The sequence below is a fragment of the Ictalurus punctatus genome, chromosome 2 (assembly GCF_001660625.3).
Source record: "Ictalurus punctatus breed USDA103 chromosome 2, Coco_2.0, whole genome shotgun sequence".
In the NCBI taxonomy this organism is placed as follows: domain Eukaryota; kingdom Metazoa; phylum Chordata; class Actinopteri; order Siluriformes; family Ictaluridae; genus Ictalurus; species Ictalurus punctatus.
In genome coordinates, this window is record NC_030417.2 from 33,265,496 (window position 1) to 33,291,037 (window position 25,542).

The 25,542-nt window shown below is 42.8% G+C and overlaps 2 protein-coding genes across 5 annotated transcripts in view; both read left to right on the top strand.

The window, feature by feature from the left end:
• Positions 1 to 5,798, top strand: part of stat3 (signal transducer and activator of transcription 3 (acute-phase response factor)) — a 32,874-nt gene extending 27,076 nt beyond the window's left edge. For both annotated transcript variants that reach the window (XM_017493257.3, XM_017493266.3), the window contains 2 exons: positions 2,536 to 2,633; positions 3,982 to 5,798. In XM_017493257.3, the coding sequence (XP_017348746.1) occupies positions 2,536 to 2,633; positions 3,982 to 4,034 (151 nt within the window). In that variant the 3' untranslated portion in view covers positions 4,035 to 5,798. The remainder of the gene's footprint in view (positions 1 to 2,535; positions 2,634 to 3,981) is intronic.
• A 7,803-nt stretch (positions 5,799 to 13,601) lies between these two features.
• stat5a (signal transducer and activator of transcription 5a) overlaps positions 13,602 to 25,542 on the top strand; it is a 99,987-nt gene continuing 88,046 nt past the window's right edge. The window contains exon 1 of one of the 3 annotated variants that reach the window (XM_017493166.3): positions 13,602 to 13,966. The gene's annotated coding sequence lies outside the window, so the exon portion shown is untranslated. Of the gene's footprint in view, positions 13,967 to 23,921; positions 24,784 to 25,542 lie in introns of those variants that run through there. The other 2 variants (XM_017493158.3, XM_053675884.1) reach the window with 2 other exon arrangements.

Sequence of the window (25,542 nt, forward strand, 5' to 3'; positions counted from 1 at the left end):
GGGATTTTTTGCCGATAAACGAGAGTTCCAGTTATCGGTGCCGATTAATCTGCAAAATCGATCGACCTCTAATCTTTAGCATGTGTGTGACAGAAGGTCCTCTCCATTCTAATATTTCATCCTCATCAGTGCACTAACACTTTAATGCATCGAGAGCTGAACTCATTAGAACAGAGAATAATGCGAATAATATTGTCACTGAAATAACATGCTGTTGTACCATTACTTGCTGTTACATTTACTGCATATGGCTTGATCGCGACCGGTGACGTCTTTTGGGTTTGGACAGGGTCTTATCTATGCTGTGCTCCAACTTCTTAAGGAATAGTTGTTGTTTTTTGCTAGCATGGGCAGTTAGCCATGACAAATCAGTAGCCTGAGTTCACTGGAAAAACAGATTTCATGTCTGGTCTGTTGTTTTTAACAACCAGAAAAACATTTGGTCTGTATTTTTAACCTTAATGCACTTCAGTCATGTGACCTACCCCAACGCTTCATTTCCTGAATCAGGAACACTTGAGTATGTGGAGATGATGATAAACCAGAGCGAAATAAAGTGGAGTGTAAAGCACAGTAACTTTACATTTTTTTGTGAAATGCTCTGGGTTACTGACCAGAAGGTCAGGGGTTGAAGCCCCAGCACTGCCAGGCTGCCACTGTTGGGCCCCTGAGCTCCAGGCCCACCGTATCATATCTGACTCTGCACCCTGACCCCAGCTTCCTAACAAGCTTGGGTTTGCGAGAGGGGAAAAAATAAAAAGGATTTCACTGTGCTGTAACGTACATGTGATTTAAAATAAAGGCTTCAGACACCTTCTCACAACTGAAATGTTGACCAACAAGTATTTATCAAGGACGCAAACGCAGACCCGTCAACCTTTTACACATTTCGTACAGGAACTTCTGCGTTTTAACATCGGATTATCATCACTCGAGAATACACTAGATGAGCAGTGTTCAATATAAAAACGGCAGATCAGACAATCAGCATACCAATCTGGATTGATTGACAGTTGTACAGGTGTTTTGACCTCTTTGAGGTCAACCGACACCCTGGAAGCCCCGCCCCATTTCCCCTCAACTCACGTTAATCTCGTTTTTATTTTATCTTTTCCCGTCCATATTTCAAATTGGCTTTTGTCGTACCCGAGGAGTCTTAATCTTTTCATACATGTGTGATTTGGAGCACAGTATAGTCTTCTGCTTTGTGGAAAACATTTGGAATAAATGCATTGGGGGTTTTTTTTGTTTGTTTGTTTGTTTGTTTGGTTGGTTATTTATTTATTTTTTTACAGACTTTTATCATCTCAAAGTTCACCCTCCTTCTTTTTTCTACTTTCTATCCATTTTGTACAAGTATTTTCATTTAATTAATTAACAGCATCACTAACACTAACAGAACTACCCTTACAGGAAAGGAGGCCTGACTCTTTCTTATCTTTTATTTACCATCAAGGTCCAATGAGCTTCTTTTATTTACACATTATTTACTGTGTGTGTGTGTTGTGTGTTCAGGTGAAGGAGGCTCAATCAGTAAAATCACTCTCTGTATCTGTGTGTTTTATCTCTCCCTCTCATTCTTGTTTCATTATATCTGTGCGATTGTACAAATGTTTCCTCCCCAAGAAATATGCTGTTTTCCTGGACACTGAGCCACACTTCAGCAGCTGATTTTCTTTCATACGGCAGCATTGGTGGCACAAATTAAACACCAGTGCTCTCTTTTCCACCGGCACTGTGCCAGTGCTGAAGCAGTAAGCCACATTTCACACCGGTTTACTGTTGATCCTCGAGGGTAGTTTCTTGTAAAAATAATAATAATAATAAATCCTATTTAGTAAAATTATACAAGTTAGTACTTCTATCTCCAAACTGTGATTCACATTGTAATAAAACAGTTGCTTCTTTTTTTTTTTTTCTTTCTTCCACAATCCCGTGTGCTATTCATGCCTGATTTAATAACAGTCATTGAAATAACTCGTTGTCATGGTGACAAAGTGGTCCAGACCAGCAGTATATATTTTTTGTGCTGGAACTGAATCCATTATTATTTATTATTTTTTTACTTTGACAAAAGCGTATAGAATGGAGCAAAAATAATAATAATCTTTTGGTCATTGAAAGTTGATTTAAAAAAAAAAAAAAAAAAAGTGCTTTATACGTAAATTAACTCGACCTAAAGTTCACACACCGGCTCTGGCACCCTGCATGTGGAAAATTTCAAAATGAGATTTTTCTTGGTCTTTTACTGACTCCGCCTCCTCTACCACACCCCTGACTAACCTTCATTTCCTTTTTTTCTAACTAGCGTTTCTGACCGGAAATGTCTTTTTACATCATGCTAAACATGACCATGATGCACTGCATGTGTTTGTGGGTGGGGTTTTGGGAAAAGAAAGTTATGATGAGGCATGTGTATTCCTGCACCTGCATATACTGTATACAGTTCACTGAACAGGTCTGTGTAGTTTTTCCTCATCTGTGTGTGTGTGTGTGTGTGTGTGTGTGTGTGTGTGTGTGTCTTTTTAAATTCAGGACTAACTCGGGTAACACGAGCGACCTGTTCCCCATGTCTCCTCGCACTCTCGACTCTCTGATGCACAATGAGGCTGAGGCCAACCCTGGACCTCTCGGTAACACACACACACACACATGCGCGCGCGCGCACACACACACACACACACACACACACTAGCTCATCATTCTATTTCACAAGGATCATATTTATTCCCATTGTAAAATAGTTTTTAATTCTACTAAACAAGGTTTAGATACTAAAAGTTAAACTGAATTAAAAAAAATTCAGCCCTATAAGTGTTTTATTCCTCTTATACTACGGCGCTTTCACAACGTTTTTTATTTATTAACCAATGATGGATATTATCCATTTATAAAGTAGCTTTAATGAAACAATTTCCTGTTATTATTTACATGATAGCTGTTGTTTCCTCACCACCCCACTCTTTTATTGATTTTATTTTATTTTATTTATTTATTTTTTATATATAAATCGTGGAAGTTACAAAAAAACATATATATGCAACAAGAAAGCTCAAGACTCAAGACAAGAAGTTACAGCTTTAGCTCTGACTGTTACAAGTGCCAAATAAGCCAGTCCCTTCAGGATTGTGGCGAAGAGATGGACACGTAATCAAGCAAACTCCGCGTTACAACACGCATTCAGCCAAAGCCCTTTTTAGCCGTACAGCTAAAAAGTTTCTCATTTACCGACAAACATCACTGCGAAAAGACCGCGCAATACAATTCCGTATAATTGCCACTTCGCCAATTCGAGCAGTTTTCTGCAAAAAAAAAAAGAAAGCACAAACTCCAAGTTGCATCACAATTATTTTTAAAAAGCTGCAGAAAAAGCGAGCATTTTCAGCCACAACGATCACGAAAATACTCCACAAACTCCCGTACGGACTGATAAATGTCTCTCCACACAAAACGTCACCATATCGACAGTTACACACTTTTCATGTGTGTAAACCTGTTCACGTGGCGCGTCCGCCATACGAGTCCTTCTTTATGAGCCGTTACTATAGAGACGATGAGTATTAGAACGAGCGCGTTAATATAATCGGCACGACCTTCAGAGCGGATGTTACAGAAAGTGAATCGACACCTTCTGACCAATCAGAATTGAGTACAACCGTGCTCTGGTATAAAAATAAATATGGTGCCGCAGTTTCTCCAAACATGTTCTGATTTCGCGAAAGACCAACGTGCGACACTCATAAAGCTTATGGGGTTTTTCTCTCTCTCTGCTTTATTCTGTCGCTCTTACTTTCAATCATTCTGTGTGGATTGTTTGTAATGCGTCGTTGTCCCACGTAAAAGTGTTTCACACTGGTTCAGTATACGGTACACCGGATCAACCATCGTACTGCCTGCCTGAGAGTTAGAACACCAATCAACACCGTTTACGCAGTCATTTCTGTTCGAGTTTCTCAACCATCTCTCGCTTGTTTTTCCCAGAATCCCTCACTCTGGACATGGACATGAACACGGATGTGGCCTCGCCCATGTGAGAGACGGGCTCATGCAGATCAACCCGAGCCGCATTTAGCCTTTCACTTCTAGCTGTTTCTGCCGTACGGAGAGGGAGAGAGGGCGGCGCGGACCTCCCGGTTTCTCTTTACACGTCGCTCTCAGATAGGTGCTACTCTTTGCACTGTTAACTCTCTTCACTCGACCTTGTACTCGTCACATGTTCCTCTGAACTCTCCTAACACTTTTAAACGTTTCCTAACTTGGATTTGGTGGATTGTTCAAGCGAATCCTTATTAACAAACCATACTGAACGATTTTGTTTTTTTGGACGGAGTAGTTACCATCCAAAAAGAAAAAGAAAGAAAGCTCACGAGTTAGTGACAGCTTTGTAAGGATTTTATGTGCCATTTTGTTGATCTTGCAGAATCAGAAAACCTGTAATGTGTTTATTTTTTATTTTTGGTTTTTTTGTTTTGTTTTAGGATCTCAACCTATGGATTTACCATATTATATTATCCTTGTTTTTAAGACTTTTAGAATTATCTAAGAAAATGTATTATGTTCACATTGGCTTTGTGCAATGATGATTATTTTTTTTTCCTCTACGTAAGCTAACGCTGTATATGTGTCATGAGAAAAGTGGCCGCTCGAGTGAATTGTATTATATTCTCTATATGTCTCTCTCTCTCTCTCTCGATATATATATATATAATATATCTCAATCCTGTATTCACCTTGCTTCACACAGTTTCATGCCTGGTGTGTGTGTGTGTGTGTGTGTGTGTGTGTGTGTGAGAGACAAATGGACACGGGTCCTAGCAGAAACTCGGTGTCCAGCTTACAGTGAGTAAATGGTCTGCACTTATATAGCGCTTTTATCCAAAGCGCTTTACACTGTTTTCATTCACCCATTCACACACACACACACACACCAATGGTAACACAGCTGCCATGCAAGGTGCTAACTTGCCATTGGGAGCAACTTGGGATTCAGTGTCTTGCCCAAGGACACTTCGTTATGTGGAGTCATGTGGGCCGACCCTACGATTAGTGGACAACCTGCTCTACCACCTGAGCCACAGCCGCCCACTGAGTAAGATCCGACCCAGCCTTAATTCTCATTTGTTCGGATCTTTGTTACTCAGGGTGTTCCTCATGAACCCATGATTGTTTTGGAGCTCAGTATTTATAGTGACTGTTAACGAAAACATTTTCTTCTCTCCGTGTGGACTTATTTAACCAGCAGATCAAGGTGATTGGGAGGCGGGAACACTCGATTCCCGGTTACACCATTTCCATAGCCGTTAAATGTCGTTCCTTTGACGTTAACCCCACATCTTGTTTTCTGCATGATGAAACGCAAGTGTAATTACACGCCTTTAGCATTTACGCCAGAAAAGGCTTTTTTTTTTTGTTTGTTTGTTTTTTTAACAGTAAAAAGATGAACAGAATAGGATATAATTAGACCTTAGCCCGAGTCCGATCCAAGATGAACACCTTTTACGTTTGCGGTGAAATATTTTTGCGCTCGTCATCGATGTCCTTGTTCGAACTTGCTTCAAAGCTTCTGTATCAGTGTCTGGTTGAGTGCTGTATAATCACGACTTTATTATCGCCTTTATTATCCTTTTTATGAGTTTAAAGATGTTTAACTGTTAGCCTTCCTCACTCATTTTGCCTGACATTACCCAGTGCATCACGCTGGTCATTGTAGTTCCTGTGTTGTAAATTTCCCTGCTTGTGAGCTCTCTGTACAGTGGCTGCATACCTTTTTAATTAAAAAAGAAAAAATTAACAACCTACATTTAGTTTTTGTCTTCTTTTCCGTCAGAAACACACACGGCGTCATGGAGCATCGTGCACGATTTCTATTAAATAGTAGCAGAGAGATGGAGAAATCTCATTTTAGCGTATGTAGCAAGGTTTAAAGCTCATGAAATCCATTCTTTTTTTTATTTACCATTTCCCCCCAGTGTATGTAATATGAATTAATTTCTATTCTATACAGAGACCTTGTGTTTCATTACATTCATTCGTCTTCAGGAAGCGTCTTATTTCTGTCCCTGTCATCATAGGATTTAAGTTAATTATTTCTCCTTCTTCTTCCTCCATCTTTCTTCTTCCTCCTTCTTCTTTCTTCTTCTTCCTCCTTTCCTCGCATTTAGTGCCGGGATTTCATTCCACTCGGTGTAAATCTCCTGTCCACAGTCGCTCTGTTTCACCTCCAGCAGTCGTCCTGGGTTCAGAGAATCGGAAATAACCTCCCCAGTCATTTCACGTTTAATTTTACACAGCACTGTTTAATCGTAAAGGCCGTATTCTTTATACATCAGTACCGTTTAAACTTCACGTTCTGGAAAGTGAAAGTGCTTTCAAAATGTTCCGAGTACGTAAAGAATTGCAGTAAATAGTAAACGGAGCTAAGTTACGATTTGGTGTGAGCACTGTGTGCCTTTTAAACCTAGCATCAGTTCTCTTGAGTAAACCGTTGTCCGGTTTTAAAAGGAAGGGTTTTTCCAGGTATCGTGGAGAAATCACCACAGTTGCAGATTTTGTCTCTCGCTTGCTTTTATCTCTGAACGGAAGAGCCCAGAACAGCCTCCAGAATTATTAAAAGGAGGGGGAAAAGGGGTCTATTACTTAGTGTTATTTTCTTTAATAGCCAACATACACATCAATTAAGAGATCTTTTTTTTTCCCCTATTGTAATGTCATATTAATGCACAAAAAAAATTATATAGGGTGGCTAAAACTGTCGCCAAGTCATGACATTTTAGCTTGGGACTACTTGGACCTCTTTCTGAGATAGACATTTGCAATAAATAAATAAATAAGGATTTTTACAAATAAATAAATAAATAAATAAATAAATAAAACTAATGGCATGGTTGTTGGTGGCAGATGAGCTGCTTTTGTGTATTTCAGGAACTGCTGATCTCCTGGGATATTCTCCCACACAACAGTCTCTAGAGTAGCGTTTGAGAAGACGGTCTGCAGATTGAAACACCTTGTTGAAGAGAGAGATCAGAGCAGAGTAACCAGACTGGTGTGAGCTGAATTAACTCAAATAATCACTCTTTACAACCATGGTGAGCAGAAAAGCATCTCAGCTTGCACGAAATATCGAACCTTAAGGTGGGTGAGCTCCAACAGCAGGAGGACGCATCAGGTTCCACTCCTGTCGGACAAGAACAAGAAACTGAAGCTATCATGGGCACAGACTCGGTGAAAAGTGGGCAGTTGAAAAGTTTGTTTGTTTGTTTTTTTCCAGTCTTCAACTGTCCAGTTTCATTGAGTCTGTGGCAGTTATAGCCTCAAATTCTTATTCTTGGCTGACAGGAGTATAAAAACCATCACTACTTGCTAAAATCCTTTTAGAGAGATTCACAAAAATTCAGAACTAACATCATCTGACTTGAAAAAGTCTCGAGGCAAGTTAACTAAACAACATAAAATATTTCTATCTATTTTTTTTTTTTCTTGTGATGAATCTGAACTGGAATGTCTTGTTGGTTGCATTGTTTCGAATTAAGGGTATGCAAACATTTGCACATTATATATATATATATATATATATATATATATATATATATATATATATATATATATATATATATATACCTAAAAATCAAAGTTCTCGTATACATGCTTGTGTAAGGAGGATCAGGAGATCATTCTGAGAACTTTATCCATGTTCAAATGGATGCCCTTGGCAGGTAAGATTGGACTTACCTTTGTTCAACTGTGATTGATGCGGCAGGTTTGTTTGCCAGGTTTCAGCAAAATCGTCCGTCTCAAAATGACACAAAACACGTGAAACTTGCCCCTCCATCTCATTTAACTGATTCTTTTACCCAAAGTGACTTACGGTTCAGACAGGATGCAGCTGAGCATATGATGCTTAAGGGTCTTCTCAAGAGCCGAACGGCTTGGTGTAGCAGGGATTTGAACTCTCAACCTTCTGATCAGTAGCCCAATGGCTACACCACTGTGCCTCCACTGGCAGTCATTATCCACTCCATAATCCATCCCCATTTCTCTCTCCCAGTCTTTGCAATATATCCTACACGGATCTGTGCATCTTACACACTACATGCACTTGCATTTTGCCTTTGTTTAGCAGATTTGTATTGGTCACCATCTATTTGCTTTGATTGCTAAATGATTTTGCCATTTTTAAACTAGCTCAATCTGGCATAAAAGCCATGATCCTGGCAAAGCTGTCATTAACTGCCCTGTGTGTTGCTGCTCCTTCTCTGAATGTGTTCATAGTGTGAGCATGGGGCAGTGTTATTCCTGTCACAATAGGCCTATATTAGCACTTGGTGCAGTTCCTATTTTTGACCACTAGGTGCAATAATAACTATGTAGCTATTGCGATACGATTGCACAACATCTAGAAAGGAGACCATTTCAAGGGAATATTATCTTACGTCTGTCAAATAGTAACAAAAAATGTAATTGTTGAATTCAGTCTCCTAACCAGCACAGTTAGCTGAGATGGATGAAGAGAAAATACTAGAGGGGAACTGAAAAACCCTGCATCTTAGAGGTCTTAGAGGTTTGGTCATATTGTGGAGATGCACAAATGCTCTGTAGATCTTCTCTTTTTGTATGTCTGTGAGTGGTTGTAGTTACATAGGTAAACCAGCAGGGGTCAGTACTGGCTTGTGTGTTTTCACACACTCTGACAGACTGGGTCTGAAAACATGAGAACTAAAACATTGCAAAGAGAGGGTTAGTCCAGTGAAGACAGCAATCCAATCTGACAAACAATCTGAGTTATCAGACATTTCTGCTTGTCTTTGTATTTTTGTGGCAGGTAGATGCACACACTCATATATATGCTCTGTTTACAGCACAGGGGTGGTTTCCCCATGCACTGTGCGTGTGTGAGTGAGATAGAGAGAGAGACCATTGACTGAGAGATGGCGTGCGAGAGTTCTGTGAAGATCTCTGAAAACACTGCAGTTCATAGATTATCATTTGATTAGCCAACTTAATTGACTTTTGCAGTGCCACTATCAATCCCAGATATCTACGCCGACTCGGCATTTTATAATGCGATGAGTTGTGTATGTGTGAGCGAGCGAGAGAGAGAGAGAATGTGTGTACACTGTCAACATCCTCCAAGAGGCACATCTTAAGGTGTTCCTTGACCTGTAACCATATAATAATCATAAAATTTCAAAAACATGCTGGAAGATCTTGAATTCACAAACTTGCATTGAATCTCTGGGTTTTAAATCTCCGTTTACTTTTTTCTGACCCAGAAATGAACTTGTTCTACATCACAAACAGGGCTGCTCAGCTCTGCCCTTTTTTTTTTTTTTTTGTCTATTAAAGGCGACCTTTTTCGTTTGGAAAGGAGAAGGGGAAACGTCTGTGTTTTCACTGGAATTGCAATTTACTTTAAAATATTGTTCATAGTTGCACCAGGTGTGCTTGAGCTGGAACACACGAAATGCCTGTACTGGCAAAAAATACATGAAATACCTGGATGGGGCAGAAAAGGGAAGCTATCAACAGCTGCAATCAGATTTGTGAGAAGGCAGGTTGTGAAAAACCCTCGAGTGACTGCAAAAGACCTGCAGCAAGACTTGGTGGCAACAGACACTGAGGTTTCAGTGAGCACAGTAAGGCGTGCACTAAATGCAGAAGGTTTCCATGCCAGAACTCCAAGACCTTCACCACTACTGACCCAAAAGCACAAGAAAAGTCGACTCAAAATCATATAAATAAGCCACAGAAGTTTTGGGATTCTGTTCTGTGGAGCGATGAAACAAAACTGGAACTTTTCGGCACGATGGATCAGCGGTATGTCTGGAGGAAGAAGAATGAAGAAAGAACACTCTGTCCACAGTCAAGCGTGGTGGTGGCTCGGTGATGCTCTGAGACTGTTTTGCATCCTCTAGCACTGGAAACCTGCAGTGTGTGGAAGGAAAGATGGATTCATTGAAGTATCAGGAAATCCTAGGGGAAAACCTCATGCTGTCTGTGAGGAAGCTGAAGCTTGGGCGTCACTGGACCTTCCAACAGGACAATGATCCCAAGCAGACCTCAAATTCCACCAAGGCTTGGTTGCAGAAGTAGTCCTGGAAGATTCTACAGGGCCATCACAGTCACCTGACTTCAACCCCGTAGAAAATCTCTGGTGGGATCTGAAGGTGGCGTTTGCAGCACACAGACCCAAGAATATTACTGAACCGGAGGCCACTGCTCATGAGGAATGGGATAAGTCGGTAGCATCGCTGCCTCACATCTCCAGGATTCCTGGGTCAATATTGCGCTTAGTTTACGGTCTATGTGGAGTCACGCATGTTCTTTGCATGTCCGTGAAGGTTTTCTCGTGCTTGTCTGGTTTCCTCTCACCTCCCACAAACACGCTGGCTAAGATAAATCACCCCTAGGTGTAAATGAGTGTGTGAATGTGTGTGTGCATTGTGCCTTGTATTCCAGGGTGTATTCGCACCTCATGCCCAGTGTTCCCGTCATCCGTCAGAACTCCGATCAGGATAAAAGCAGTTACTGAGAGTGAGTGAGTGAATACGTAATATAAGTAACATGTTGCAGCTGTCATCGTCGGCCATGTTGGATTGGGAGAAGCAACACTTAATGGAGTAATAAAATTAAGGATAATAGTGTAAGTAAGATTAGATTAGTTTGGAGGTGATTTACATGTATGAGTGTAGACACCATACATGAAAGGGTTCAACTATTTTTTTTATTATTATTATTATTATTATTATTATTATTTATTATTATTATTATTATTATTAAAAATGCTTCTACCTTGACATTCGTATGTAGAAATAAAAATTCTGTAGTTAGTCATGTGGGGTCTGGACTACACCAACCTGCTATAGCTCCTTCCATCCATATGGCCAGGGACAACTGTAGGAATTCTGGTCCCCCTGACAGGATAAAGCACTTCCCCACCCCGCGTCGCTCTCAGGGGTCGTCCCCTTCTCCACGCTGTATACTCAGGGTCCTGGGATTAATCCCCATTTACACACCTTTAGGTAACCAAAAGTGTACTACTATCTCATTTATAAAAACAACAACAACAAAAAAAGGTAATCACATGACACACATCTTTTCGACTTACTTCATTTAAGAGCCACATTAATCCAGAGAAAAGGCAGAATCCAGCCTATACCCGAGCGATTCATGGTTAAGGGTGTGGCTAAGTGAATCTTTGGCTCACAGGAAATGCTGTACTTGTACTGTTTAATGCTACTGTTTTAATAATAATTAAACACAGCTCTTGGTTGTATATGTTTTGTGCTAGCATACAGATGTTTTATTTTTTAGCTTCCCTTCTTATAAACTATAAGATAAATGGTCTGCACTTATATCTTATATAGCGCCTTTTTTAAAAACCTTAGCAGTTCGACAAAGCGCTTTACACTGGTTCTCATTCACCCGTTCACACACACACACATGTGAATGGTACCAACGGTAGCAGAGCTGCCATGCAAGGCGCTAGCTTGCCAGCGGGAGCAACTTGGGGTTCAGTGTCTTGCCCAATGACACTTCGGTATGTGGAGTCATGTGGAACCGCCAATACGATTAGTGGACAATCCGCTCTACCACCTGACCCACAGCCACCCCATGTCCACAGCTGCCCTATGTCTTACATCTCAAAATAGAGGACCTCTCTGTGGTAACAATGGCCCCTTCACACCCCTTCACAGCATACTATAAAAAATATAATATCTGTGCCTAATTTGGGATCTGGCCACACTGTCTAGACCATGAAGCTTATGATGCTATTAGTCTCAAATTCATGTTGCTTTGGCGGGGGGGGGGACCCTGGATAATTTGAATATATTGATTTTTTTTTTTTTTTTTCCCCCCTCAACTCTTGAAAAAAAAGGTCACCAGGTTGAGTGTTGAAAAATGTTGAATATTTGTTTGGGTGTGTGTTTTGTCAGTGCATATCTAGACTGATGCCATTCCTTTTACGTTTGGAAGGGTGACTTCTGGAAATTTATCTTAAGACTGACAGAACGAGCGCAAGAATCAAACACCTGCGTTCTACCACATACGCTAACCTAGATGAGCCTCTAGACAGTCTGAACTTTAAAGAAAGCCTCACTTGTGTGAGGTTAAAAAAAATGTAAAAAAAAAGATCAGTAACTTACAAACAGCGCGCCCTGATTGACTTTTCATTGTGACCCGGGACTTTAACCACACACATCTGTAATCAGTGCTGCAACTTATTGTACAAACGTTTTAGACCTTGTTTACCTGAACTGTGATAATTATATACGGCTCCAACACCCTTCACGGTGGTTACGAGGCGGCACTCTGCCCCCACATCTCTGTTCTGCTAATCCGGTGTACAGACCACTTCTGAAACATGCCAAGCTGGTTCTGAAACAGGTGACAACCTGGTCTCAGGGAGCCATTTACACTCGGCACTTCAGGACTGCTTTGAACGTACAGACTGGAATAGATTCAGAGAGGTTGCTACATCCCACAACACCACAGACTTGGAGGAATACACAGCAGCAGTGACTGGCTACATCAACAAGTGCATAGATGATATGAATTCCTTAAAGACCATCAGCACATGTACAAATCAGAGACCTTGGATGACCATGTCACCTCCAAGGCTCTGTAGATTAATTATAAGGGTCAATTTGTCTGTGTTATGCTGTGGCAGGTTGTGGTATGTCTAACCCGAGTGTAAACGGAAAACAAAACCAGGAGCTCACAGCTTGGACACATTCAGTATTCAGCTGTATATCGCAATAAAGTTGTGTGTTGGTATATGTATGTGTGTGTGTGTGTGTGTGTGTGTGTACGTGCGTTTGTATATGCGTGTGTGTTTATGTGCATTTGTATTTGTGTGTATATGTATATGTACGTTTGTATATGCATGTGTGTGTATTTATGTGCGTTTTTTTATATGCGTGTGTGTGTGTGTGTGTGTGTTTGTGCATTTGTGTGTGTGTATATGCGTGTGTGTGTGTGTATGTATATGTGTGCGTGTGTGTATGTAAACATCTCGTTACTATGAGAAAACATTTTATGTGAAAAACGTCTCATTTTGAGATGTCTCAAAAACATCATCATTGATCTTGTTTTTATGAGATAACCCACATGGTCACCAGTACATTTAGCCAAAAGTCACAGGTGACAGGAAAAAAACCCCAAATTTTTCTTCTCAAATTTCTTAAACTAATGCTTGCATACAGAGTATAAGGTGTCTCTGTGTGTGTGTGCAGTTAGGAGTGCACCTCCACTCATTGTCAGTGTTTGATAACTAAAATACCCCCCCCCCCCCCAGTATCGGCCAGAGGAAGATGTCCTCCAGAAGAGTTTTTAATTCATTATTTTCATTTTATTTTTAAACCACACCGTGGTATCAACTTTCGTGTACGTTTGGTGGTATCGGTACCGACTACTAGATTTTTGGTATCGTGACATCCCTAGTGTGTGTGTGTGTGTGTGTGTGTGTGTGTGTCCATGGCGGCGCGTGCCGCCAGGATTAATTGGGAACGTGAGCGTCTCCGGTAAACTCGCGTGCGCTCATGCCTCTTCGCGCGCCACCGCGTATTCCGACCCCGAGCCTGTGAGTGTTTCAGTGTTTCACAGCCTGACCAAAATAAAACAAAACACCACAGCGTGCACTTTATACGTGACTATAAATGTTTAGCGGATATAGCACATAAAATAGGAAAAACAAACAACAACAACAAAAACAGTCGAGAAAACAACAGCGAGGAAACAACACCGGAAGTGGGCGGTTAAGAGAGAGAGCGCGAGAGAGACAGAGAGAGAGAGAGAGAGAGAGAGAGAGAGAGAAGTGAAAAAGTGCACAGCCCGCTGGTGGAAGCGGACACACGGGCAGCTCGGGTTCTCTCCTCGCCCTCCTCTTCTCTTCTCTCTGTAGATATTAACCGGAGCTTCCTGCTGCACTTTTATGCGACTCGACAGCGCAGTTCACCACCGTGCCGAGGTAAGTCTCCTCCTCTCCTGCCCTTCTAGCTCGTCTTCAACGCTTTTCTTCGTTATTTTTGTACAGCCGCTTCGTAAACAAACGAACTGTCCAAACCGTGTGTGTGCGCGTGCGCGCGTCTCGCGAGCTTTCTGACACTTGGGTAATATCTGTTTGTGATATTAACTTTACAGCTGAGTCGACATCATCATTCCTCATCATCATCATTATTTTTCTCCCATTAATATCGGATATTGTTTTAATAAAGTGGAATGATAGGGTTATCTGGTGTTTTCTCAAAGCTTCTGACACAATTTATTGGATTAACAGACACTCAAGAGACGCTCCAGCTCCACTCAGTTGTATGTAGGGCTGGCTGTGTCTCAATCCGTACTACCGCACTAAACAGTGTACACACGGGGACAGTACAGTTAGCGAAGGTCGCTAAGTAGTGAGTATTGTTTAGTAGGTTAGTATGCGGTTTGGAACGAAGCCTCGCGAGCTGCATTCCTATCCCACATTCCGACCAGAATAGCAGCGTAATTTATTAGTGACGTTTTGTTTTTTTAATTTCATATTCCTTTATTAATAAATAAATAAATAAATAAGTAAATAAAGATTGTCCGACGTTTTTAAAATGTACCGCCCGAGCCCGTTACTTTCGTAACGGTCCGAGTTACTCCATTCTGAAGTGACGTTAGCTGGAATTACAACACTTGTCACTCGGTTTAAAAACAAGGCTAAAGTTTAGCAACGGTGATTAGCCACGCACGCGCGCGCGCTCGCGCGCTCGCTCATTCAGATTAGAAAATTCACAAACAGATACGCGACAAATAAATGAACGACTGATGGATGTGTTTCTGTTTCTAAATAAGACCACGAAGATGCGTGTGGGTGTCGTGAAAGATTTAAAAAAAGAAAAAGAAAAAAAAAGGGGCGTCTTGTGACTGACTGACAAGAAGCGTCGCGCGTGCTGTTAGTCTGTAATGCTAGTTCAGCACTTGTTTGTTTTTAGCCGTTTAAACCGTTATTCAGCGGATCAGGTCACGCGAGCGGCGCTGCTGAGGTGACAGGGCTGTGACCGGATTTCAGATTAGATAACCGAACAACATCTCTGCCTGTTTTTCTTTGGTTTAAAGTGTGTTTCAGGGTGAACCTGCCGACTTGGTCTACTTTCAGTTTCAGGGAAGTGTGTAAGACGCGCTCTGTACTGTGTTTAGACGCTGTCTGGATCAGGGGTTCTCACATGGGTTTAGTCCAGGGACCTGGTTCCGAGAATACACTCATTAACCGTGCGCACCATGCAAACAAACAAACAAAGAGAAAGAATCCCCATCCGCATCTAGTTATTACAAGAAATTAACTGGAGAAAACATCTCGTTATTACGAGGAGGAAACATCTCGTTACTACGAGGAGGAAACATCTCGTTATTACGAGGAGGAAACATCTCGTTACTACGAGAAAACACTTTGTTATTACGAGAGAACATTTTGTTATTACGGGGAGAAAACATCTCGTTATTACGAGAAAACATTTTGTTATTACGGGGAGAAAATATCTCGTTACTACGAGAAAACATTTTGTTATTACGAGGAGAAAACATCTCGTTACTACGAGAGAACATTTTGTTATTACGGGGAGAAAACATCTCGTTACTACGAGGAGGAAACATCTCGTTACTACGAGGAGGAAACATCTCGTTACTACGAGGAGGAAACATCTCGTTACTACGAGGAGGAAACATCTCGTTATTACGAGGAGGAAACATCTCGTTACTACGAGAAAACACTTTGTTATTACGAGAGAACATTTTGTTATTACGGGGAGAAAACATCTCGTTACTACGAGAAAACATTTTGTTATTACGGGGAGAAAACATCTCGTTACTACGAGAGAACATTTTGTTATTACGGGGAGAAAACATCTCGTTACTACGAGAAAACATTTTGTTATTACGAGGAGAAAACATCTCGTTACTACGAGAGAACATTTTGTTATTACGAGAAAACAACTTCTCATTTTGAGATAAATTTTGTTATTACAAGAGAACATCTCGTTATTACGAGGAGAAAACATCTCGTTATTGCGAGAAAACAACTTCTCATTTTGAGATAAATGTCTCAAAACAACATAATTGAACTTGTTTTTATGAGATAACCTACATTTAGCCAAAAGTCACAGTTGACAGAAAAAACCCCCAAATTTTTCTTCCACAGCGAGATCTGAACGTCACCGAGCGGCGTAGACGACATCGATATTAGTACATGCACATTACGAAGGATTGATAATCCCAGCATTTATACAGAAACATGCTAACATACCCAAGTGCTAACCATAACGACCTTGATATTCGTTGGTGGTAATCTCCAACAGCGTCATGTGATTTTAAAACAGCAGTACAGTCAGAGACCCCCTGGATATACATCACAGACACCAGTTCAACAACCGTTGATTCAGGAGATCTTCGAGATCATTCCCAGCTTCTGCTCAGCATGTTGGGTAATTTTATGCGCATATCTGTGGCCACGAGCATGACCTCCAGACACAAAGGCCATGGTTGAGTGTAACTGGAGAGGTTATCAGTCTTTATCAGTTTTGACCAGTTCACTGACTGCTGTGCTGGTTTCCTTGACATCCATAGGATTATTTAAAGCGCGCCTATTATAGTTTTGAAATGTGCCGAATTTTGTTTTAAAGGTCTCATGCTATAGATTTACATTCATCCAAGGTCCAAGAACACTTTTTAACGTGCTCCCCCCAGAGTCACAAACGACTCGTTAAATGATCCGTTCTAAATGATTCGTTCTAAACTCCTCCTTTCAGAGAGCGTACTCTGCTCTGATTGGTCAGACATCCCAGTCTGTTGTGATTGGTCTACCGCTGTCAGCATGTTTCAAAAAGGAAACACACACCACCATAACGAGTTTCAGCTCCGTCTGCCAGCGAGCGGGTGATGAAGATCAGAGGCGGGGCTTTTTGTTATAAACCTTACGTAGGTTAGTGCAGGAAGTAAAGTCTGGAATCACCGACGACTCGTTTCAGCTGTTCAGAATCGATTCCTTCTTTTGGGAGTCGATAGCTCCGTTTGATTTTTGAAACTTTGCCGACTTTTTACACTCACAGACAGCTACGTATATAACACACTACATGAAAGGTAATATTTGGAAAACCATAATAGGTGCAGTTTAACAGAGTGAGATTCTTACCTCTGACGCTGATGCGTTTGTTGTCAGACCTGTTGCATGTGGTCTGATGACCTGGTCAGTCTCGGCGGTCACGAGCGTTACACAAGTGCGGAAGCTTGATTCTACAAAGACTAAAGCACCTGGGCTGGACAACAAATATGGAGAGAAGATCATAGTGAAGTTGTGTTGCTAGATAATGTAGTGGCGATATGGTTTTGCAAAACATCATACATCATCATACAGAGAACCTGCATGTCCGGAAGACTTAACGACCGGTCTGCGTTATTTATTCTACATGTGAGTGTTGTGTTTCTTCCAAACATCTAGAAAAATACTCATCTGGAACATCTCTCTCTCTTTCTCTCTCTCTTTCCCTCTTTCTGTCTCTCTCGCTCTCTCTTTCTCTCTCTCTCCATCCCTCTCACTCTTTCTCTCTCTCTTTCTCTTTCTTTCTCTCTTTCTCTCTCTCCATCCCTCTCACTCTTTCTCTCTCTCTTTCTCTTTCTTTCTCTCTCTCCATCCCTCTCACTCTTTCTCTCTCTCTTTCTCTTTCTTTCTCTCTCTCCATCCCTCTCACTCTCTTTCTCTCTCTCCATCCCTCTCCCTCTCTCTCTTTCTTTCTCTTTCTCTATCTCCATCCCTCTCATTCTCTCTTTCTCTTTCTTTCTCTTTCTCTATCTCCATCCCTCTCATTCTCCCTTTCTCTCTCTCTTTCTCTTTCTTTCTCTCTCCCTCTCTCTCTTTTTCTTTCTTTCTCTTTCTCTATCTCCATCCCTCTCTCTCTCTTTCCCTCTCTCTCTCTTTCTTTCTCTCTCCCTCTCTCTCTTTCTTTCTCTCTTTCTCTATCTCCATCCCTCTCATTCACTCTTTCTCTCTCTATTTCTCTTTCTTTCTCTCTCCCTCTCTTTCTTTCTCTCTCCCTCTCTTTCTCTTTCTTTCTCTCTCTCCATCCCTCTCACTCTCTCTTTCTCTCCCCTCTCTCTTTCTCTTTCTCTCTCTCCCTCTCTCTCTTTCTCTCTCTCCCTCTCTCGCTTTCTCTCTCTCCCCCCTCACTCTTTCTTTCTCTCTTTCTCTTTCTCTTTCCCGCTCTTTCTCTCTCCCCCTCTCACTCTTTCTTTCTCCCCCTCTCACTCTTTCTCTCTCTCTCTCTCTCTGACGAATATTAGAAGCGCTGCAAATTGTAGAAAATTACTCAGCACCTTCTGACCAATCAGATTCAAGGACTCAGCAGTGACGTCGTCTAGTGACGAACAAGCAACCCAGCGACTCGCTCTAGATTAAACGTTTAAAAAAACACAAAATGACACAGAGCTCACTCTCACATCCTGAAGATATCTGGTGGACGCAGACTTGTTTGAAGCTCTCAATTCTTGGTCTTAATTCCTGATCTCAGATCGCAGTGCTTGGTCGGTTTGTGTTTCGCTGCCGGACGAACTGTACTGAAGTGCCTGTGGCAGCTTGTTCGCCGCGTTACTCCAAGGCAAACTTTTGCGGTAAAAGTCTCAAAACACAAAATTCTTAAAACGCCGTAGACAAAAAAAACCAATCCTGATGGAAACGCGGCGCGTTATATAATCGACGGCCCTGGATATTGAGATTTGTGTGAGTCCTGAGTCAGCATTCAGCAAAAAGAAACCACCATGTACCTAAAATAATCAAGCATGCACCCAACACTGTGTTTATTGCTTTCAGACCGCTTTATTTAGCTCGGTGTGTGTGTGTGTGTGTGTGTGAGAGAGAGCACATTCTGGAGGAGTGATGCCGGGGCAGGATTGTTGTAGGCGTCAAACTGTAGACCACACACGATTTGAGATCCTGTCGATGCAACAGAATAAACAAACAAAAGCGTGCAAGCAAATTTCACGGTAGTCCGGCGACGTTCTAGCGCATGTATGCAGTTGTGTTCTCACTCTTCACAGACACAGATGAGTCACTCGGAAGGTTTTTAAGACCTGAGGTTGATGCTAGAGGGTCTCTGTGGTCAGAGTTTCTGTTTTTTTGGGGGTTTTTTTTTTTCCTGAAAGTGGCTAGATGGCTACAAAGCCTCGTTTGTCACATGGGTATTTAAACACCGCAAATGAAACATGAGACATGTTGGGGTTCTTTTAAGGCTGAAGTGGAAGATATATATATATATATAATATATTTGTCCCACAGAGGCTTGAACCTAAACATTAGAAGGCCAAGTACACAGTGTGAATGTTTCCTGTCGTCTCTGTTAAGACGCTGGAGGCCCTGGGACAACCGGCTACGGCTCGGGGTTTGCACCTCGCGTGTTCGGGATTAGTAGGCGTAATGTAGCGACAGTGTTAAGAAGACACCCGGAGGGTCATCTCTTCTTTGAGGTTCTTTATGAGGTACTAATCACTACCTGTTGTTGTTTTTCTTGCAGGGAAAATGGACAGATTTGTCTCTGTGAAGCAAAACACTAGTCAGAACCTAGAGCCAATCAGTGTCTTGTGTCCGGGCGCATGGTTTGTCTGCTTTGGTGTTTGAGCATATTTTAAAGTCTTTCTTTTGCTTCTCGTATCCGTCTCGTATCTCCCACCGTGGCCCTGTGTGCGTGGAGTTTGCGTGTTCTCCCCGTGCTGCGGGGGTTTCCTCCGGGTACTCCGGTTTCCTCCCCCAGGCCAAAGACATGCATGGTAGGCTGATTGGCGTGTCTAAAGTGTCCATAGTGTATGAATGGGTGTGTGAGTGTGTATGTGATTGTGCCCTGCGATGGATTGGCACCCTGTCCAGGGTGTACCCCGCCTTGTGCCCGATGCTCCCGGGGATAGGCTCCAGGTTCCCCCGTGACCCTGAAAGCATCCGCCAAGCTGGCACTAATCGGTTGTCCAGCTCACGGTATGAGAAATAAAGAATGCGTGAGCTTTGGAAGGGGATCCGTACAAGAAGAGGTCAAGGGAGACACCTCAGTGAAAACCATAACCATAAATACTCCCGATCGTCTTTCATCTAGAGTCACGCCGAAGCTGCGTGCGTCTCCACATGCCCCGCTCTACGCCCGGATCCCTCACACACATCAAGCTACTGAGCTTAGGGTTTCTCGGTCGAGATCCTCCACGGCGATCGTCAGCGAATTCCTCTCAGCCGTGTCTGCGAAATAACCCTCCGAGTTCAAGCGGCGATTCCGCACAAGCCGCCGAGCGCCAGAGTCAACGGTGAGGTTTACACGTCGCGACGTTTGAAGACGTTTCTGTGACGCACAGAACGAGTAACGCTTTGCAAAACAGTCACGCCGCCTTTTTAAAAAAAAATTAATTAATTAATTAATTAAATACAAACCTGGAAAAATGATACTCTTTTATGTAACATTTTAAAAAAACGAAAAAATTTAATACCGTAAAGGAGGGGAAACGTCAACATTTTACAAATGTAAGGATTTTAACGCCCTGAAATAAGTCCGTGAAAACACCATGTCAGCTGTGGTAAATATAATAAGTAATAAATAAATAAGTAAATAATCTGTAAAAAAAAAAAAAAAGAAATGTAAAAAAGTACAAAATTCTAACATCGACTCCTCTTCTGCTTACGAGAATCAAACGAATGAATGAACAAGGAAATAAATAACAGTAACGTTTACAATGAACGGTATTTGACACCGTGCGTTTGAATAAATTTGCTTCATGAATGAGGAAAACAAACAAATAAATAAATAAATGCCGTTGTAGAAATAGTAGCTTTACAGTTGTACAATCTGAAAAATTAGAACATCAGATCAGCAGCTTCCGATGTGTTTGTAAAATAAACAAACAAACAAGATGAATAATCAGTGATAATATCACCGTTAACAAATGCAGCGGTTATATAATCAGATCAGCAGCTTCCTATCTGTGATCGTAAAAGAGATTCTCTGTAACAAGTAGGGACTTTTTACCATTCGGTCATCTGGTCAGGGGGATGGGCGGGGCAGGAGGGCCGGGGGGCGGGGGGATGGTCAGTGGGGTGGCGGTGTCTGTGTACTCAACCTGAAGGTAAATTTGTGTTTATATGGACTGTGTGTGTGTGTGTGTGTGTGTGTGTGTGTGTGTGTGTGTGTGTGAGCAGCTGTTTCCCAATAGGAAGTTGCTCTGTTCTCTGCATGAAGTCCTGTAGCTTCAAGAGAGAGAGAGAGAGAGAGAGAGGGGGAGAGAGAGGGGGAGGGGGAGAGAGAGAGAGAGAGAGAGAGAGAGAGAGAGAGAGAGAGAGAGAGAGTGGCAGAGAGGTAGAGGGGAGAGGGAGGGGAGTGGCAGAGAGAGAGAGGGAGAGTGGCAGAGAGAGAGAGGGAGAGTGGCAGAGAGGGAGAGTGGCAGAGAGAGAGAGGGGAGTGGGAGAGTGGCAGAGAAAGAGAGGAGAGTGGCAGAGTGGAAGAGAGTGGCAGAGAGAGAGGGGTGAGGGAGAGTGGCAGAGGGGGAGAGAGAGAGAGAGAGGGGGAGAGAGAGAGTGGCAGAGGGGGAGAGAGAGAGATAGAGGGGAGAGGGAGAGTGGCAGAGGGGGGGAGAGAGAGAGTGGCAGAGGGGGAGAGAGAGATAGAGGGGAGAGGGAGAGTGGCAGAGAGGGGAGTGGGAGAGAGAGAGAGTGAGGGAGAGAGAGAGAGAGATTAACGTGTTGGGCGACACGATGACCTGCATCACACTCTTTTTCTGAAGGCCAGTTCGGAATTTTCGTCCCACTCCTGACAGATCAGATATTCTTCCTCTTGAAATGTTGTCGCTCAGAAAGACGTGACCGCTGTTCTGCTTTTATACACCAGGTATATATTTTATCGATTTCTTTGCTTTGTGTGCGTGCATGAGTGGCGTGTAACCCCACAGAGACCCAGTCACGGCACACCTTCTGCGCACGCTGAGCTGTGTTTAAAATGGAAAGCTACAACAGTGTGATGATTGTGCAAAGTGTTCGTACCGATAAACCCAAGCAGGACCTTCATTGGCTTTCCTGCCGTCTCACGTCAGGTTCGTTACCCTCGTGTCACTCCTCGCCTGTCGTGTGTTGCAGCGAATGTGAGAGTATATAAAATATAACCGTTTCGCACCGATCATCGATTATGGACGACGCTTCATTCTAACTTCGGTTAGCCAAGCGGGCTAACTGTACGAGCTATGCACACTCGCCAGAGGCACCGACGATCTCTGCCGCTTCCTTCCAAGCTCCATTTTCCTCCGTCGCGCTTCACAGTATGCGAAAGGATAAAATGATACTACGTTTATATGTCGAAAAACAAATGAGAACCTATTTGCAGGGAAAAAACTTGGTACTACACACGGCACCTTTAGTCCTGAAATCGTCTTTTATATTCGATCGGCTACGTGTTTGTAGGTGTTCTTGCACGGTAACATGATGATGATGAGTCTTTATTGGTCACATATACATATGCACAGTGAAATTCTTTTCTTCACATTGTCCAGCATGTCAGGAAGTTGCGGTCAGAAATGATACAGCGCCCCCTGGAGCAGAGAGTGTTAAGGGATTTGCTCAAGGGCCCAACAGTGGCAGCTTGGCAGTGCTGGGGCTTGAACCCCCGACCTTCTGATCAGGAACCCAGAGCCTTAACCGCCAAGCCACCACTTCCCTTGTAATCCTTGTGCTGAAACGTGACGTATGGAATTGCGCAATCAAGTCACGGGTTGGATGGAATTCTTCTCCGTGAAGCAAACCTGTGGTCACGTAGAAGCCCCACCCCCTGAACAAACCCAGACTCTGTCCTGGGTGCGGACTTGTATATTGTATATCCGGGCCAAGTGTGAAAAAGCCCAAAGCAGCCGTTTATACTGAGAAACCGCATGTGATTCTGCACAAGGAGTCCTGCAGCAGTTACAGCCTTTATCTGTCAGCTTTCCAAGTCTCAGTAAAAAGGGTTTTGCTTTCTGGTCATCTTTGAAATAATAGTTGCTTTGGACACCCTATCGGTATCATGTTTGTTCTACTGAGAGGTTTTAGGCGAATGAAGTCCCGAACAGTGAACTTCGCACCCTAAAAGATAGTAAAAGCACCATCATGGATAGTTGTATGGTGTGCATGGACATTTACAAGTCCTGTTTGATTGGGTGTAATGCTGAACTGATCAGTGGATACGGTGGAACTGGTTTCTATGTCGTCTGCTTCTTCGTTCCCTTCTACTTACACCGTGTTCTTGGTGTCTGCGGCTTCTTTTCAGAGCAGTGTTTTACTAACTCGGGGGCCGTTCCCTGTCGGAATGTCGGTCTCTCGGCCCGATCGAAAACGCACTTCCATCTTTACACACCGCCGAAGCTTCTCCATCCGTACGAATCATTTTCTCTAGCACTCGGACGCATCAGATGCTTCCCCATCAGCGCCGCCGTCGGTCAACCTCGACTCGAACATGTACGGCATAACTCCAAAAACGCACCGCGTCCCATCGTCTACAGTGACAGCGCTTCTCAAAGTGGGGTCCGTGAATCATAGCCACAGGGGTCTGTGAAGCACAGCGAGGACTTTGTGTTTTTTTTTTTTTTTTTTGGGTGGAAATCACAACCCGCTATTATTCAAGCGATTACTATATTTAGGGGTCCAAGCACCAACTCGGCTCTTGCGTGCTCTATCTAAGGAGAGCTCAGGAATAGAAAGCTATATGGCGATAGAAATATTATTTGATAAATTTAAGTGAATCTGGACTGAAGGGATGCCCTGCGATGGAGTGGGACCGTGTCCAGGGTGTACCCCGCCTTGGGCCCGATGCTTCCTGGGATAGGCTCCAGGTTCCCGCGTGACCCTGACGAAAAAGGATAAGCGGTATAGAAGATGGATGGATGGACTGAAGGGGGAGGGGCTTTGGGGTTGCAGTTAAAGGGGTCTGTGGCTGCAAGAAGTTTGAGAATCGTTGTTCTAGGATGTCGTCCTCTTTAAAGTCAGCGTACGTGGGTGAAAGCGGCAGTGTGAAATCATCTCCGGTCGATGAAAGGCTCTCCGTTCTCCATATTTAGCTAGATAAATGTCAAGTTTGTTTAGATTTGGTGGGTGTTTGGTGGAGATGCCACTGGCTGTTGTCGGACTCAAGCATTTCAACACGGCATCACTCTGACTTCCTGTTTCAAAAGGAATCAAATCACAGTTGTCATGAGGCCTTTACATTTAGGCACGTAAAAACAAAGAACGGTTAGGGTTAGGGTTGTGAAACGTCGAGTTAATGGCGAAATTCCCCAGAGGAAGTGACACGCTTGTATCTATGGTTCTTTTTTGCTCTCCAACTGACTTACTGACTTATCTCGTTTCACCCTATGATCCTTCCTCGTTGTCGAGTGCGTGCGTGTGTGTGTGTGTTTGGGTGTGTGAAACAGAGAGAGAGAGTCTGGGTTTGCCGGGTTTACCCTTTATCAGATGAGCCTTGTTTGTTTTGTGTCAAAAGTCTTTCGCAAGTGACCTTGACTAAAATCCACTCTCTCAATCTTCCATCCATATCGCACTTTATTTCGGTATTTCTCTCTCTCCGCTCCCCACATTTTCACTCATCTGTACGATGGAATCATCATAGAGGAAGTGTTGATCGTATCTTACGCCGTGATCTAACATCACACGCATTATCACATACAAGGTTTCTGCTAGCCGGTAAATAACGCTATCCGACTCTGCATGATCGGCAAATTCAGATCCTGCCGGACGCGGGGTCCGGTAAAAATATTAACTCGAAGGACATACAGAATTTGACGCAAGTAAGTACTTATCAGTTTTTAAAGTATAGGTTCTTTTATTCAAATAACATGCATGGCTTTTAAAATGAATATAGGCGATATGCTGAAGTAAAAAATATATATATCGCTGTTTAAATGTAGCTGTTTATCAGAGGACAAATGGAAGTACCATCTGTTTTGGGCGTGCCTTAGTGCCTGTTTGGGGCTGTGGCTTAGTGGTCCGCACGTTCGCCTCACACCTCCAAGGTCCGGGGTTCCAGTCCCGCTGTATGTGGAGTTTGCGTGTCCTCCCGGTGCTGCGGGGGTTTCCTCCGGGTTCTCCGGTTTCCTCCCCCAATCCAAAGACATGCATGATAGGCTGATTGGCATGTCCAGAGTGTCCGGAGTTTATGAATGGGTGTGTGATTGTGCCCTGCGATGGATTGGCACCCTGTCCAGGGTGTACCCTGCCTCGTGCCCGATGCTCCCTGGATAAGCTCCAGGTCTCCCCGTGACCCTGAGAAGGCTAAAGCGGTATAGAAGATGGATGAATACTATTTTTTTTTTTTTTTTTTATCATGTTCTGCATAGTTTCAAGATTATTTATATAATTAAGAAATGGAGGGGGAAAAAAAAAACAACTATTGTACCTATAAGATGCGTCATGCGGTCATGTATTCAGCTTTTCATCTCAGCAAGCAACATTTTTAACCATCTAAAAGCTGTTCCTATGGCAACTGAGTCTAGACGAAAACTCGCCGTAGACAAGTGACTCAAATATACCCGTACCCATGGTGTAAC